The 18,313-nt window shown below is 44.2% G+C and overlaps 1 protein-coding gene across 8 annotated transcripts in view; it reads left to right on the top strand.

Annotated features, from left to right (window-relative positions):
* AOPEP (aminopeptidase O (putative)) overlaps positions 1–18,313 on the top strand; it is a 437,655-nt gene that overhangs the window by 249,580 nt on the left and 169,762 nt on the right. For all 8 annotated transcript variants that reach the window (XM_071221641.1, XM_024558404.4, XM_053925241.2 and 5 more), the window contains one exon: positions 15,749–15,938. In XM_071221641.1, coding sequence (XP_071077742.1) covers positions 15,749–15,938 — 190 coding nt within the window. The remainder of the gene's footprint in view (positions 1–15,748; positions 15,939–18,313) is intronic.

Genomic DNA, 18,313 nt, shown 5'->3' with positions numbered 1-18,313 from the left:
ACACTTGAAAAGAATGTGTATTTTGCTTCTTTGGGATGAAAAGCTCTCTATATATCAGTTAAGTCCATTTCCTCTAGGGTATTGTTAAGTGACACAATATTCTTGTTGATATTTTGTTTGGAAGACTTGTCAATTTTTTGATAGTGGGGTGTTGAAGTCCCCTACTATAATTGTGTTGCTGTCAATATCTTTCTTGAAATCCTCCAAGATTTTCTTAATGTATTTGGGTGCTCCTATGTTGGGTGCATATATATTTACAATGTTTATGTCTTCTTGGTGGATTCTTCCTTTGAGTATTATGAAGTGACCTTCTGGGTCTCTCTTTATGGCCCTTCTTTGGAAGTCTATTTTGTCTGATATGAGTATTGCTACCCCTGCTTTTTTTTCCTGTCCGTTTGCTTGGAAAATTTGTTTCCAGCCCTTCACTTTCAGTCTGTGTAAGTCTTTTGTCCTGAGATGGGTCTCTTGTAGGCAGCATATGTGTGGGTCATGTTTTCTTCTCCATTCAGCTATTCTATGTCTTTTGATTGGAGCATTTAATCCATTTACGTTTAAAGTTATTATCTATAGGTAGTTATTCATTGCCTTTTTTTCCTACCTGTGTTCCTCTCTCTTTCTCTTTTCCTTCCTTTCTTTAAAGCAGTGCCTTTAGCATGTCTTGCAGAGCTGGTTTGGTGGAAGTGTATTCTTTTAGACTTCTTTTGTCTGGGAAACTCTTTATTTGGCCTTCTATCTTGATTGAGAGCCTTGCTGGGTAAAGTAGTCTTGGTTGCAGGCCTCTGGTTCTCATTACTTGGAATATTTTTTGCCATTCTCTTCTGGCTTGGAGCGTTTCCATTGAGAAGTCAGTTGCTCACCTTATTGGGGCTCCCTTGTATGTTACTTCCTTTTTCTCCCTTGCTGCCTTTAAGATCCTCTCTTTGTCTTGGATATTTGCCATTTTAATTATGATGTTTTGCAGTGGGTCTCTTTGGGTTCTTCTTGCTTGGGACTCTCTGCGTTTCCTGGATTTGGGTTACTTTTTCTCTCCTCAGATTAAGGAAATTTTCCATCATTACTTTTTCAAAGAGGTTTTCTATACCTTGCTCTTCTTCTCCTTCTGGTATCCATATTATACGGATATTATTTCATTTCATGTTGTCCTGCATTTTCCTTAACCCCTCTTTATTCTTTCTGAGCCTCTTTTCCTTTCCTTGCTCTTTTGGGTGTTTTTTTTTCCTACTTTGTCCTCGAGCTCACTGATCCGATCCTCTGCTTCATCGAGTCTGCTTTTCATTCCTTCTACTGTGTTCTTCAATTCAGAAATTGTATTCTTCATTTCCTCTTGGCCCTTGTTGATAGTTTCTATTTCCTTTTTCATGTTGATATAGTTTGCAGTGAGTTCATTGTAGTTTTCCTGTAGTTTCTGGTAGTTCTCTTTGAGCTGAGACAGCTCAGTGAGCTTCCTGATGACCGCTGCTTTGAACTCAGTATCTGATAGTTGACTTGCCTCTTTTTCAGTTAGCATTGTTTCTGAGGCTTCCTCCTTTCCTTTTATTTGAGGGTTGTTTCTTTGTCTTCCCATTGTTTGTGAGACTCTTCTTGTTAGCCTCTGCTTCTTAAATTGATCTATTCTGACTCCCTGGGTTTATGGTGTGAACTTCTATGGTAGAATGCCAATGGGATTCAGTGATGCTGTCTCCTTAATCTCCTGTGCTCACTGGTCTTGAGCTGACATATAAACGGGTGTAACACGGTCTAACTCTGGTCTTTTCAGCACTCCAGGTTTTCTTGTTTCACCTGTGGGAAAAAGAGGAATGGGGGCAAAAAAAAAAAAAAAAAAAAGGAAGGGAAGGAGGGAGAAAGGGATTAGAAAAGGAAAGGAAGGAAGGAAGAAGGAATAGAGAGAGATTGGAGGGAAGATAAGAAGGAATTTTAACAAAAATTAAAACAACAGAATAAATAAAAGAAGGCCGGAAGAAGGAATAAAAAAGGTAAAGGATGGAAGGAAGAAGGAATAAAAAAAGAAAGAAGGACAGAAAGGAAGAAGGAATTTAGGGAGAAAGGAGGAAGGAAAAAAAAAGTCTTCTGCTGGCTTTAAACTGGTCAGGTTAGTTCTGCTGGTAGTCCTGTCTGTGGAACGGGAGGGGGTGGTTGGAAGGATTGGTTTCACTTTTCTCCCTTCCTGAGCCACACTCTTTGCTGTTGTTCAGCCTTCAGTCTAGTTCCTCCGTGTTCTTCTGCTCCCCACTAGACCTTTAGTTCACCAGCTGTGCTGTCCTTGAGTTGCACCTATTAGGGGCAACTCACACTACCCCTTCTTGCTCTTTGCTGTCTTAGATGCTAGGGGCTCTCGGTGCTGCTATGGGGTAGTTCAGCCCCCTACTGGGTCGAGTCTTTCCAGGGAATGCAGTCTCCCCTAGCCCTGCTGCTCCTCTCTGCTGGGCGTTCTGCCTTCCTCCTAGAGAGCCAGTAGGCCCTGCAGGGTTCTGTGGGAAGGGGCTAGGTAGGAGTTTTTCAGAACCAGTGCTTTTGGGTGTGGTCGCCTGCAGGCAGCCAGGCCATTGATGGAGTTGTGTGGCCGATCTCTTCTTGGGACTTGGGTTGGCTGCCGATCCCCCACTTTGGGTCTGTGCACGGGGGCAGCCAGCCACTGATCCGATTGCGCACCCACCCAGGTGCTTTTTGTCTGTGCACCCAGGCAGCCGGGCCGCTTATCAGGACTTCAGGTGTGGGCCCCAGGCCACTGATTGGAGTACGCGCCCAATGGGGCACTTTGGGTCTGGCGCCCAGGCAGCCAGGCTGCTTATCAGGGTGTGTGCTCACCTGGAGTTTCAGTTGTGGGCCCCCAGTCCGCTAATCTGGGTCCGCGCCAGCCGGGCTTCAGGTGAGTGCCGGGGCTGCTTTTCTGAGTTCACAGTCGAGGGGCTGAGGGGGGAGGGGCGCCAGAGGCCGCGGCTGCTGCTACGTGCCTCTATTTTCTTTTCCTTTTTGAGAAATTCTTCCTATTCAAGCACCCCTGGTCCAAACAAGCACCTGGCTGCTCACACAGCCCAGCCTGGCTCTCTCCCAATAATCCTGCAGCAGACCCTGCTCCCCGGGCCAGGGCTTCAGCTGCCCTGGTCCCCGCACTGGTCCCAGGGACCTTATTGTCCTTAAGCACTCTTCTTACCGCCTGATCTTTCAATGTCCTCTATCTTTGGTCTCCGATCTTCACATATGCTGGAATACTGTTGGCTATTCACTCTGCTCCTCAGATCAGCTAGGTATTTCACTGGCGTTGAGGGGAAGTGGACTCCACTCCCACCTATATCGCCGCCATCTTCCCAGTTCCCATCCTCCCTCCTTTGGCCACTTCTGCTTCTGCTGTTGATTTGAGCAAAGGCTTCTAATCTAAGATACATGGCTTCACATTAAGCAGGCAAAACACAGAGGGAGTCCTGTCCTAAGGTCCAGCCCTTTCTGAGGACAGCACAGTGTCATTTGCACAGAACCTGTCATCTGTGCTTTTCCACAAGGGATGCGGCAGCATTTCTAATTCTCCGTTGCTTGAGAAGGGTGTGGATTTCCCTAGATGTGTGGTAGCTCCTGACAGTTTTGCAGAACAGGATCTCGGGTGGGGGAGGGGCAAACCAGTAGGATGAGCCATGTGAAATTGCCCATTTTTGAATGTTGAAAATGCTCAGATATCAACAGTTTCATATGATTCATCCTAAAATTTGAAAAGTTGGAGGAGGGTCAGGGCCTTGTCCTGATGTTATATTTGCCTAATAAGCAAACTTGGTTTGGGCTAGAGTATTTTGTGACAGAACATCAATAGTCTACATCAGAGGAGATTATCATAGTACTATAATTACTACTACTCTTTATGCCATTATTATGACTACTACTACTTGTGGTCACATTAGAAACAATTATGGTCACTTTAGAAACAATTAACTGATGGAGATGGAGAAAGGCCGATCCATTCCCTGGCACCCTCTACAGGCCTGGCCCTGCCACCTGGTCTTCCACCTTTGGAACTAGTTATTTAAAATGAGCTCGCCCCTCTCTCATTCTTGTCCTGTTTGGGCCAATGTGGTTAGTTTCAGAGATAAGGGATGTTGGGTGATCAGTGGCCTCAGACGGTATAGCTGCCTCAGTTTCATTTTCTGAAATGTCATGGCAGTAAAAAAGTCATTTGCTAATAAAAAGTGTGGGATTCATTACCAAGTGGTGTTCACATGCATGCTGTCACTGCCTCACCCAGATTTCTCAGAACAGCTGCTGGCTTGGTGTCGTAACTGAATGATGTCATTTCAATCATAACGTAATTTTCCAGCTGCCCAGGATGGAAAAGGGGTTTATTATAATGGCATGTTTTCCACTGTGTCTGAAAGCAAATGAAACAGACATGGATATGGGACAGTATCAGTTCTGTTTTTACAGGTGTGCCTGAAGGGTACAAGGTACCTTTTACTTGCAAAAGAAATGTGACTCTATGGCAAAAGCAAATGAGAACAGAAATTTTCCTCAAGAGATTTAAAAAATATATGTGTAACTAGTGTTGGGAACTGCCCTCAAGTACATTGAACTTGAAAGACTGTGGGGCAGGCTGCCCAGTCTCTGGTCTCATGGACGGGACTCTGGCTCAATCTTTGCCTTGATTTCTCCAGGCAGAAAATGGAGACCTCCCAAAATATTTGCTTCTGTTTTTGTTTTCAACTTTTCTTTGAAGCAAAACTCATGCAGGAAAGTGCATGTATTTCTTACGTGTACAGCTTGTCAACATTCACAAACTGTACATATCTCTGTAACCAGCACCCTGATCAAGAAAAAGAGCACAACCAACACCCCAGCAGAAACCTGTGCCCCTTCCAGTCACCTCCCACCTGACACACACAAGGACCTGACTTCTCACAGGGTAGATGTTCATCTGTGAGATCCATGTCAGACTTCTGACCTGAAGAACTGTGAAATGATAAATTTGTGTTGTTTTAAGCTACTGAGTTTGTGATAATTTGTTACAGCTGCAATAGAAAACTGCTCTAGCAAGGCAGCTGCAAATGAAAGCTGGCAGTCAACCCAAGGCTCTGTCTCCAAAGCTCAAGTTCCTAAAAACCACCATCATATATAGCCCTGCCTTTAAATTTAATAGGTTTTTGGTCTTTTTGCAGTGTAAGAAGGTAACATAAAAGTCCAGCTGCTGGCCAGCATCAACTGAAGTTGAGAAGTAGACAGAGTGTGTCTTTGACATCTCTGTACTTGCCCATCCCTCAGTCCCTGTGCTCATATGCCTCCTGTCTAGAAAAATATCATGTGGTACATAACTAACACATCAGTGTTAATTATTTTAGTATATTATCCCATCCAAAAGTATTTGCTTTGTAAAAGATGACCCAAGGAAGTCTTTAATATTTATGAGAAAGAGGACTGTGCTGGAGAGCTGTAGCAAACCCCATGGCTTAATGAGCCCAACACCCATATGCAAAGCCCTTTTCTCTGCCTCTTCCACCAGAGAATCAGAAAGAGCCAAGGGCCCTCTTTGTCATGCTAAGGGAGTAATAGCTGGGGTTAACCAGTGAATGGAAATCTGCTACGGGCTTTCTAGGAAAGGTTTTGCTTTCTTGATAAAAGGGATAGTAGTTGCTGCACAGCACCCCTTGCCCCTGCACATGAAGGTGATGCCTGGAACTGTAGTGGTCAACATATGACCATGAGGTGGTGAGTATGATGACAAGAGTGAACATAGAAAGAATGGCAGAGATAAAGATAGAAAGACCTAGAGCACTGACTGCATTGCTGAGCACGGAACCAACCTCAGCAATCACCTTCCTCCAGGGGCCTTGTCACAGGAAATAACAAGCCCCTCCTTGTGTGTGCCAGCGTTATTGTCTTTTCTGTTACTTGCAGCTGAATACATTCCAAAAGGATCCAGGTTCCTTTTAGATCACAAGGGGGCAACCACACACAGGAATGGGGACACAGCTCTAAGCCTTACCTAGAAGGAGAAAATGCCTGTGATGCTCCCCTACACTTTCAACATGGTGAACAAATCCCAGAATGCCAGGAGAAGTGAGATTTAACTACACATAGCCAATAAAGCCAATCATTCCATTTTGGAAGAAGAAATGCAGGGCTCATAACTTTAAATGAAAGGTTAGTTAAAACTAGGAGACTTTGGAGGGCAAAACCTTTTATTTGTTTATTTTTGTTTCTGGTGAGCTTTATTACCTTTTAAAAGGCCATGCAGTTAAGTTGAATACCTCTGAGAATGACCATCTGTCCCGTACTTTCTAGGTACTTTCTAGGACTACCCTGGAAAATAGGAGGCTTCTTTTCCCTTTATGTCCATAAGCTTGCCCTGTAGGTCTATTCATGGTGTCCTAATTTGAGATTAGGAAATATGGCTATTGTTCTGAAAGGCTCAGTGTTTTATGAACCCCTTGGAGCCAAGAGATCGAGATCCGTTAACCTTAATGGCACTTATTGATGCAGATGAGCACTTTCAAAAATTCAGACACTGACTTTGAAAGCAACCACTAAGAAGATAAGAAAACTGGAGAAAGCTAATCCTTTTAACAAAGGTGGTAATATATATTGTGGCAGCTGAATGCTTCTTTACAGCCCAGGGAGAACAATCAACGAATTCATTCATTTAATTCATGAATTTTCCCTCTGTTTACACTTTAAACAGACTTGCCAGTTGTTTGCTTAGCTAACAAGCTCTGCCTTCATTATAAGCCATTAGTGGCAAGTAATAATTGAAACTGTGTTTGGATTTCAAAAATACAATAAACTTAATTCCACTCTTAGTAATATGGAAATTTGTAGTGACTGATTTGAACTAGGCTGAAATTTGTGTCTTTGCCCTCTCCAGGAAACACGAGTTTGCTAAAAACTGTTTTACGGCTATAAACAAGGTTGATAGGAGAATTTTTCATAAGGAAAACTAATCAAGAGATTAAATTCAGATGCCTGTGAGGAGTCAGGCAGCACATGGGCAGAGTATTCTCTGAAAAACACTTGGTTTTCTCTGCCTACTTGTGATGGAAACAGGATTCCACTTTTAATTCTGCTATAGGAAAGTGGGGGGAGCACACACATGATTATAAATGACATGTGGACTCAGCCAGTGGTGGAGAGACAGGAGGGAGTGGTGGAGAACTGGGGAGCAGAGCCCCACCTAAAAGGGCCAGCAGCTATTCAGCTACATTTGCTACATGAGATTGTGGGACTAGTATGACCAAACCTTTCAGATTTTTCAATAAAGTTTGAAAATGTGGGTATCTGGGTAAAATCTTCCCACTTACAAACTTTGGCAATGGATTTCTTTCTTTTCTTTTCTTTTCTTTTTTTTAAGTTACTGCTGTGCAGACACCACAGTGTAGATCAGTGGCTCTCTGGACCAGCAACATCAGCCTCACCTGGGAACTTCACAGAAATGCAGATTCTCAGGTGCCACTCAGGCCTCCACATCAGACTCTCTGGAGGTGGGGGACCGTTGATCTCTTTTAACAAGCCTCCCTTCTCTCAAGATAGGCTTGCCAGGTTTAGCAAATACATATTGCGTGGGACATACACTGAAAAAATACTCATTGTTTATCTGAAATTCAAATTTAATTGGGTATGTGAAGATTACCAGAGTGCAGGACTCAACGTAGATGCTTGCTGTCATTTGTGGAAGCAACAAACGCTCCCTCACCAGTTAAATTTCTGCATACTCTTTGGGAACCCCCCACAGTTTCTTTCTCTAGACAGGGAACATGGGAAGGCCATTTGCAGATCCAAAGGGTGTGTGCACTGTATTTCAAAGGAAACACCTAATCACATCATTCTTACTGAGGGCAGTACAGACTGCCCAAACGTGTCTATTCATGAAGCAGCCTTCTAAGCTTCCACATGGCCCCAAATGACAGACTTGTAGGCACAGTAAAAACCTACTGGATGAGCTATTATGGTTCTCTGTGTGCTACTTTATTGCTGTTCTGGCAGTGAAGCAAAACACATTATTTTATTAAATAAAGATTTTCCCTGTATAACAGTGGAGGCTAATTGTATTAGCTCTTTTTATAGGAACAAGCATCATCATCCTGACTGGGAAAGATGGGAGTGGGGGTTGAGGGAATGGAGTAAATCACATTTTGTTATCCATGTGCTTCAAAGGAGCTGCCAATGTGTTTTAATTGGTAATTACCAGAAGAGTTCTCCAGATTCTGCAGAAAATGCACAGCTCTCAGTTCATAAGTAATTTTGAGAAGACTCAAAAGACATGTTCAACTACACTAAATATTGTTCCTAGAGTTTGGGCTTGGATGTGTCTGTGTCCCTGGTGTCCAAAACACCAAGAGTCTTCAGTAACTTAAAAAAAAAAAATTATTTGTTTGTTTTCCTCTATGAGAATCCAGAGACTGCTATGATTGAACAGGCATGTTAATATTGAGAGGGACCCCTGACCAGTGTGGCTCAGTTGGTTGGGCATCATCCCACAAGGTACAAAGGTTACTGGTTCAATTCCTGGTCAGGGCATGTTGCCTGGGTTGTGCGTTTGGCCCCCAGTCAGGGTGTGTATGAGAGGCAACGGATTGATGTTTCTCTCTCACATCTGTGTTTCTTTCCTTCTCTTTCTCCCTCCCTTCCCCTCTCTCTAAAAATAATTAAATAAATTATTTTTTTAAAAAAAGAGATTCAGAGGGAAAGGGGTCCATAGCAAGTTGGAAAATTCAATCAGATACTGTTTTCGCCTCTGATTCTTTAGCTTTAAAACCTGAGACATTCACTTGCAGTTTTATTTAGCTTTTTAGATGAGCATAAACGTTAGATACCAACCCACCACCTTCCTCAGGAAGGGTAGCCAGCTAGGTATAGCCAACTCCTAATAATTTACTGTATGCGAGCACTGCCTCCACTTAGCAAGCAGGGCTGAGGGCTATGGACAGATTGCCTGGTGGTGCTGAAGTAATGTGTCCCCTGCTCTAGTTAGTAACAGCTGAGCACTCTGCCAAAGGTGGTCTCTGTTTTCTAGAGTCAAAGCTGGTCTCTGTGACTTCTAGAGCCAGAAGTAGTCTCTGTGTTTTCTAGAGTCAAAGATGATCTCTGTGTTTTGTTTTTGCCTTGCTATATTTTTTTCCATTAGCAATAGGCCAAAGCCAATTCTAAACAAAATTATGAAGCTGGCAGAAATGTTTTGGTGTCCACAGCACTCCTTTTTCCCTCCCTGTACCTCACTAGGCGCACCTCTTGCCTCCCCACTGTCATTTGTGCTCTGCTTTTGAGCCTTCCCTGTCTTCCATAGGCAGCCACAGGGAACCCTGGCAGGATCCAGGCACTAGCCATTATGCCTCAAGGTGCAGTGAAACCAGCTTCTTTTCCGGAGGTAGCTGCTTTAACCAGAGATTATAAACTTGTAGTTCCTGTCCACAGATGTGTTTGCTTAGGCATAGCATTTTTTAAAAATCACTGTCTTGGGGGTAGTGGGTAGACCACGTGGTGTGAGGTATGAGGATCTGAGCCCAGGGGTGGTGGGACTGAGGCAGCTCCTGCAATCAAAAAGGACTTGAGACTTTTGTTGGCCATGCAACATGAGGGCCCTGTGGGTGCTGGACCTCAAAAAATAAATTAAAAAAAAAAAGATTGTCTACTTCTCTCCTGTAGTTTCATGTTTCTCTATATTGTTACCACTTCCCTAATCTTGTTATTTGCTTTCTTCATCTTGTTATCCATTTCCCATCTTGCTGCTTTCTTCCCGTCTTTATTATCTGCTTTCTTTATTTCATGTGCTTATCACCTCCAATTTTCTACTTCCCTCATCTTCCTGTCAAATTCACCCATCTCCTTGTCTGCTTCTTCCATTTTATTGTCTACTTCCCTTATCTCCTTTTCTGTTTCTTTTATCTCCTTGTCTACTTCCTCCATCTTCTTGTCTACCTCCCCCATTTACTTGTCTACTCCCCTCTTCTCCATGTCTACTTCCCCCTCTCCTTGTCTACTTTCCTTCTCTCCTTGTATCCTTACCTTTTCTCACCTTATCTACAACCTTCATCCTGTTATCTAATTCCCCCTTCTTGTTATCCACTTCCCTCATTTTATCTTCTTAGCTCCTATAGCTCTTTGAGTTTGTGACTTGCTTTAAACCATCTCTTCTTGAAAAGAATATAAGAGGATTTTTAGGACAGTAAAACCACTCTGTATGATATTATAGAGTGGGTGCATGTCATTGCAAATCTATCCAAAGCCACAGAATGCACAACATTAATAGCAAACTCTCATGTAAGCCACGGACTGTGGGTGATAATGACGTGTCAGTGTAGGTTCATCAGTTGTACTGCATGTTCCACTCTGGTGAGTGGTGTTGATAGTGGGGGAAGCTGTGCATCCATGGGGCAGAGAGTATATAGGAAATCTCTGTACTTTCTACTCCATTTGTGAACCTAAAACTGCTCTAAAAAGTAAAGTTTATTTAGGAAAAAAAATGTTGGCTTTAGCAAAAATGGGTAGGATGTAGAGGCCAGGGACAGAGACATGCAAGTCTGGCATGTTGCCCTTCCTAGGCTCCTGGTACATGATACATGAGGGACTGACCTAAGTACACATGCACCCTTGTCTAGGAGTCCCTTTAAAGTGTCCCATGAGGGTTAGGCGGAGGATAGGATTAGGAAGAACCAGGTGTTGTGTTCAGAACTTAGCCTCTTTCCTACCTGCCTTCTCACCGGGAAGAGACCAAAGCTTTGCTGATCAAAAGGCCTGGTAACCCCAAGCCAGCTCTGGCTGTGATGTCAATTTAAAGAACAGAGGTCCCAGAGTCCCTTGGGTGGACTCTGAAGAAGGAGCTTTAGGGAGAGCAATGATCATGCAGCACTGGGCTTCAGCGGGCATAGAGGGATGGAAGCCCCGAAGTCCCAGGTCTAACCCAGTGGGCCTGTCAGAGTGGGTCAGAATAAGGCCTCAGTGAATTAGGTTATTTGCTCCATTACTTGCCAGCTGTGTGACCTTGAGCAAGATACTAACTTCTCTGTGTCTCGCTTTCATCCTCTGTAAAATGGGGATAATAAAATCTATCTCGTGAAGTCATGAGGTAGATTAAATAAGATAATATATGTAAAATACAGTGCCTAGCACAAGAGTCTTTCAGATAATACGAGTCTTTAGAAGGAGGATATGATTTTGGTAGGAATCTCTGGAATGTAGATCAGTTATTCTCTGTTGTAGTCACATTGGCATTCTAAACCAAAACTCATTTAGATAAATGAGTAGATATTTTACTGCTTGTTTGCTATTCAGAATTTTTAAAGAAAAACTTACACTGACTAATGTTATCTTTCTTTCTCAAACCTAAATCCCCATGTTAATCAGATGTAGTAAGTTTCCCTCAAGTTTTTAGAACTGGTTTCCACCTGAGGTTAGTGGAAATCTTATATCCCCAAAAGAACATTCCCTCATCTCCTAATTAGGGCTGCAGTTTAAAGACTGACTATGCGGTTATAAGTAGGATGCCAGATGGGTCGGATGAAGGTGACTGGTACCTACAGAGCAGTCTGAGAGCCAGAAGGGAGCAGGGACCCTGCCAGGTCACCCAAGCCATCCATCCCTTTGCCTTTGGGACAACAGATACATACCCTATATTAGATTATATCCAGGAGAGGGACTAAGGGATTTCATTGTAGAGATGAAGGGGCAGGAGCTGAGCATTTGGTCCACGCGCTGGCAAATACCTGTCACACCTTATGAAGGGAAGAGAAAACATGTTCTGAACCTAAGGGAGGGGTGAGGACAATTGTCCTTCCTTTGAGATTGCCCCAGGCTTCTATGAGTCTACTATACAGTTTTCCAAATTAAATTAGCAAGTGATTAAGTCCTATAAGCAAAAGTTGCTCTCATGTGGTTGTGAGACACTTAGATACAGTTTGACTTTGGAGGAGCTCAGTTTTCCTTTTTCTTCGTTCTTCCTTCTTTTCTATAATGGGAAATTGGGCTCCACATGTCATTGAAATTGAGACAGACTGAACCCATGAGAAGTTCAAGTTTGATTAAGTCTATTTCCTGGACGCACCTCCCCGGGATCTGTATAAAAAGTGAATCTGCTTCCCCTGAGGGGAACTGGTATCAGCTTCAGGATAAGGGGAGGGTGGCCTCGGGCTCTTCTTGTCCTACACCAAGAGCTATTTCCTGTCCTCTTGGTCCCACCCACAGCCTCCTCGGACCAGCTGAGGCAGCCTGAGCCCTTAAGTGCTGAGCAGCAACCTGGCCCACGCTGGTCTCGTCTCCCTGGACAAAGCAGAAATAAATCACAACCAGCCCCTACTTAAGATCTGATGAAATTCCTCATTTCCGCTCCAAATTTAATTCCTCCCAAAGGATTGGAGCAGCTTCTGAGAGTAATGAAGGCACTCCTTCCTCCTCTGGTAGAAGCATCTTTTAAATTAACAGACACAGCCTTCTCATCTGGGTGGAGAAGTAGTTTTTAGGAACAGTGTTTAGAAACTGTTTTCAGACCAGAAATGGTATTTTTGATCTCGGAGGGGCAGGGTGGCAGACATGCAATAACATGTGGCCTTTGTGAGGAGGCAGCCCCGCTGGTGATCTCCTGGGAAGGAATGAGAACATGTGTCCTGCGTCACTCCCCACTGGCACTGCTCTGCCCCTGTGATCCTCCTCCAGCACATGTAGCGAAAGAGAATTTATTGTGAAGAACACAAGCAAGTGGATGTGTGCCTTTTGAGGGTTGAAACTATTATTTTCCTGCCCATCTCTTATTGGGGGAAAATGATAAACTCTGCAATTAAAAAAATCATTTTTCTGATGAAGATGTCATTCTAGTGATTATCTTTCGTCCTCTGTAATGATGAATTGACAATTTGGCGTTTGTAGAGGCAGTTGACACAGGCCCTTTCCGGGGAGGTGGGGGGTGGCGGGGAGAAAGAATAAACGAAAGTTGTTTTCAAATAGGCGCTGTCAGAGGGAAGACTGACGGACTGTTGGCTGAGGAGGCCATGAGTAAGGTTCTGAGAGGAGCCAAGGGATGACACTTATAAATCAGGGTTAAGGTAGGTGTAGAAAATTCTAAACCACTCATTCTATTTTGAAGGTGGGCATGGTAAAGGAATATTTAATATTTACTCCTTGAAGTGAATTTAAGAACATTATACTTTTCTTCACTCACTGTTGAAAAAAAACAGTTTAAAAATTCTACTTAACATGAGAAATTCTGATACGTATTTAGGGTCAAAAGGAGGAGGAAATTCTCCTTAAGGGTATTTTACTGTCAGGATTTTGTTAACGACCCTTGAGAAAAATTATCAAAACCTCACTCATGTTTTAATTTAGTTTTAAGAAAGAAGCCATTTCCTTCATAAGGAAATACAACCCCGCAGGTAAAACCCAACTTTAGAGGGCATACTCCACGGCAGGAGGATTTCGGGTCTGGCTCTCAACTGGAAAATTGCTTCTCAGGGAGAAGCTCACGTTTTCCCACTGATAATAGGTTGGGTCATTTAAGTCCAGTGAAACGCCCTTCCTTCCTGTGTAGGAGGATGTTGAAGCTTCCGTGTTTCTCAGAGGACAGTAGGAAATACATTTATCCCCAGCCAGGAAGAAAGGATTGAGGATGCAAAGTGGCAATTTAGGTGGAATTCCAGCAATGCCAGGGCTGGTCCTGAGCCCAGCCTGGCCGCCTCAGGGCCGGGGTTGTGTTTCCCACATTACTGGCAGGCAAGGAAGGAGGTCTGTTGGAGAAAGACTGCTGGAGGGGAACAATTAAAGGGCAGGGTGAAGGGTTTGTAGGAACAATCATAAAGGATACATGGACGATAACGGGGGTGCTGGGGGTTAGGCTGGGGTGGGGGGAAAAGGCAGAGAACTGTACTTGAACAACAATAAAATTAGAAAAAATAAAAATAAAAAAGGGCAGGGACACACAAGGCCTTCCCCTCCCCCACACACCTAGCTGCTTTTGTGCATTCCTTCAGGCCATCTTAGACTTTGATATTTGCATAAACGGGCCTTAGGTAGGCTTCACACTGGGAGAAAGCAGTGAGCTGATCAGCAAGGACAGGGCAGGCTTTTTTCCCCCCATGAACAGTCATCAGCTTGTGTATCCTTCCTGGGTGGAGCAGACGGGTCAGCCTTGGAGTCTCTGTAACCGCTGTGCACCACCTGGGTCTCTGTCTGGCAGACCCTTCTGATGCAGGCTTGTCTTTGAGCTGTTTATAAGGCCTGATGTTACTTGTGTTTTGTTTTAGCCAAAAGGGTGAAGTGCTGCCAACAGTATGTCTGGAATGTTATTTACTTGGTACATTTCTGTGGCTTTTCTTTGTAGCACTGCACATGCCAGAGCAAGGGGTCATTTACTGAAAGTGCTAGGTTGCACGGTTTGTCTTCTCCACAGGCCACTTTCTCAGTAAGAGGAAGTTTTCAGCTCCTGTGCTTCTCAGTTCTCTTCCTCCTTTCCCTTTTTGCTACCTTCCTCCCATCCTCCCTTCCTTTTTCCCCTGAATTAGGGCTCTGAAATACTGTGGATGCCCCCGTGTCTAAATGCCCCCACTGCCCTTTTATTATCTGGAGTTTCTGGTGGAGTCTGCTGAGAGCTTGGCAGATGCTTTTTCATTTGCGTGTCTGCCCTGTTATTATTTCACATAAAAGCTGTCTATTTTGGCACGTGACTTTGTGATTTCAACTGGGCTCTGAGCTGAATGGGGGATGTTGTGCAAGAGAAATACAGGTGGGGTTTTCTCTACTGGTGGCCGTGGGGGCGGAGGACAGATCTGCAAGCAGTCCTGGCTTGTGCTGAGCCAACAGGATGGCTCACAAATGTCTTGAAGGAAGAAACCAGTGTGTACAGTTTCTTAATTCGGGAGGTTTCACAACTGCTTTGTTAAATTCATGGAGGAGAGATTATTTTTTAAGAGCAAATTCTTCATTAACAAGACTGTAAACAAGTCCTGGATAATGAGAAATGCTGAATGTGGAAGCATAGATGGTATTGTGTGCCTCCTCTCTTCTGCCTTCCTCCCTCCCATTTCAACTGTGCAGTTCTAATCATGGTATTTTGGGTTTCAAAACAAAGTATGGAAAATGAGATTAGATAAATCTCCATGGCTGGTGCCAGCCCCTGGGGCCATTTGCACACACCTGGGTGGGTTCCCTCCCTCCTCTCTTTCTCTCTCTGCATAATTTTCTTATGCCATGTGAATATGTAAGCATCTGCAGATGGGAGGTGATGCCATTGACAGTCTTTGCCTTACGGAGACTCAACTTTTATCTGAGTGTCCAGGAAAAGTCACCCATTCCTGGCACCTGTTAGTTTGTTAACTCTATAACCAGCCCCAGTCAGAAAATTTTGGGTTCCATTCTTCTTGGCTTTTCCTGTCCGTCTGCATGACTTGTCAATTTGTTGGTAAGCCGCTGGGATTTTTGGCTGAAGGGTCTTCTTTGATCATCTCCTGACAGCATGGGCTTCACACTCTCACACCTGCTCTCTTTCACAGCCCAGATTTCCGAGTAAACGCTTCCATTGCGTTGTAATTTCTCCGGTGTAAAACTGGGCTGCAGGTTACTTATTACAGGTAATAGCCGTTGATGACGGAGATGACTGCTTGGCAAAAATGGTAACTTGAACCGCTGCCAGAGATGTAAACTGCCGCTTTCTGTATTTCTAGAAGCCTCTGAGCTGCAAGCCTATCTGTCATGATCTCTCATGCACATGGTAATAGTGCCAGACTGAGCACGCCACCCCGTGGGGCAGCCACCTGACAGGCTCTAACAAGACTCTCTGTGTTTTCTCCATTATCCACAGCCCACACATTGTCTTCCTCTCTCAGAGTACCTTGACTGGAGGGAGCCATCTTTGTGGGATCCGTCTCTGCCATGAAATTGCTCATGCCTGGTTTGGCCTAGCCATCGGGGCCCGTGACTGGACGGAAGAGTGGCTGAGTGAAGGGTTTGCCACTCACTTGGAAGATGTTTTCTGGGCCAAAGCACAGAAGGTATGTTTAAAGTGACCCTAAACATTTCACTTCCTGGAGTCAAATTCTAGTCATAGTCATTGGTTCATTCAACAGATATGTGCTGAGTGCTTATTATGCACTAGGTACTGTTATTTTTGGCTGGGGGAGAGCTGTATAAATGAGAGGGGAAGCCTCTGCCCTTTGCAGTTCACAGTAGAGCCACAGGAGAGAGAATCAACAAACTACATATAACTTGTCAGGTGCTGATGAGTCGTGGGAAGAAAATGAAGCAAAGTGGTTGTGGGAGTGCTGTTTTAGAAGGCTCCAAGAGAAGGCATCTCTGATAAGGGGGCATTTGAGCAAAGACCTGCAAAAAGGGTCATGCTGTGGTTACTCAGAGCTCTCCTTTGTGGTTATGTGACATTGTGTTTTGTTTTGTTTTGCTAAATAGTGAGGTTACAGTTAAATCAGGAGGCATGATCTCAGATGTCTGCTAGCAAGTAATGAAGAATGAAGTGGTTGTTGTTACAGATTAGGAAATGGTAACAACTGTGGCAAACTGGCATCCGGTGGGTGGGTCCTCCACTCTAACCAATTGTCACGTTGAAGGGAGGACTCAAGATAGCCTAGACTCCTCGTTCCTTAAAGAAAGTTAAAAATTTGGACTTTTCTGTGAAATTTACTAATTTAAAAAATATTATGTAAACCAACAATCCCAGAGGCCAGACCTGGTCATCACATTCCCAGTAAAACCTCTACTTTAAAAGTTGGCTGCCAGTTCTAATGAGGATATGGCAGCTAAGCCACATCATGCTTATTTTCTTATTCCTAATGTTTGGTCACTTGTTTCCCTACGATTTCTGCTCCTTACACATTCGACTATTTAACATTTTCTGAAGTTCCCAAGTTTGTGCAATACCTGTATGATTTTGGTCAAATTCCTTCTGCATGTTGAAATCCTGTCTGTTTTTCACCATCTACCTTAGGGTCACATTCTCTGGATAGCCCAGACTGATCATTGCACTCACAACTCAATACTACTCTTCTAGAAACTTTGAACTCCCACAATATTTGGTACTAACTTACCTGTTTTTTTCCATTTCCTTCTTCTTTCTTCTATCCTCACAATTAGATTATGGTCTCTTCCAAAGTAGAGCTGTGCCTTGCTCAACTTTCCACCTCTGCAGAGCTGGCAGTGTGCACATCTGTGTCCCCTGCCACAGAGATTCCCATGAAGAGAGGCTGCACAGCAGATTAAAGTGGCTGGGTGCAGAGTCTGACCAGGCTTGGAATCCCAGCTCTGCCCTGACCCTTAGTTTCTTCATTTGCAAAATGGGTCTGAGAATAGGTTAATGTGTAAATGAGCCTAGCACAGTGTCTGACACATAGTAGGCATTCAGTACGGGTTAAATAGTTTTCATATAAAGTGCCTCTATCACCGCCCCTTCCCTGGGGTGCTTCCATCCTGAGACAATCAGATTTGTGCTATTCTTGGTAATCATGAATGTATTTCAGGCATCTGATGACAATGTTTCTGTCCTTTTGTCTCCTCCATCCCCAGAAAGCACTCCTTCCTTACCCTTCCCCACCCTTCCCCTGCCTGAACAGCCAGGGGGTCACTCCTGAGACTCTGCAGGGGTTGTGCCTCTAACTTCCCTGAATATATCCATCTACCAACACAGGCACCAAGCTGGCCTGGCTGCATATCACAGCTGCACACCTTCCCTGTGTCTGCTCTGTGCTCGAGCTATAGGAATAAAAGGATGGGTAAGACACAACTCTCTTAAAGAGGGTTCTGAAAGAGGTCATAGTCTAATTGAGGAGGTAAGAAAAGCACACAGTGGAAGGAAGGATAAAATAAGTTACAAAAGCGAGGTAAACGCCAAACATTGTGGAAGTTCTAAGGTGGGAGAGGCCAGGACTGAGAAGACCCAGCAAGTCCCATTGAAGGAGGTGACTTCTGACATGAGCTCTAAGGCAAAGTAGGAGCTGAGGCGTCTCATCCCTCCTTTTCGCCTGGCCTGGCATAGGGGGCAGCTCAGCTCATCATCCTTCAAGGTGCATGCAGTAACTCTCAGTATGTGAAAACAAAAACACTCCTGAGGCAAAGTGGCCATTTTAGAATCAGCACAAAATTTGGAAATATTTCCCGAGCACATCCATCATTCTTGATCCCTTCCTTGAAGAGCGAGTAAGACCAGGCTGCTGCTGGTCCCTGATAAGTGCCTACAGCAGACTTTCCAAGCAGGAGAGGAATGCTCTTCAGGGCAGGGGAGGGTGGGGGGCCACCTCATGTGATTCTCCTGGTCAGCAGCTGGATCCCCCAGTGAAGACAGAGTGAGGTTACATTGGTCGCTCTGCAGCACTGAGCATTAACTAGTAAACATGGCAAAGTTGGGGAGTGAGAAATCATT

This window comes from Desmodus rotundus, chromosome 1, assembly GCF_022682495.2.
Source record: "Desmodus rotundus isolate HL8 chromosome 1, HLdesRot8A.1, whole genome shotgun sequence".
NCBI lineage: Eukaryota > Metazoa > Chordata > Mammalia > Chiroptera > Phyllostomidae > Desmodus > Desmodus rotundus.
The sequence above is the reverse complement of the archived record's forward strand: the minus strand, read 5'-3'. Positions and strand labels throughout refer to the sequence as shown.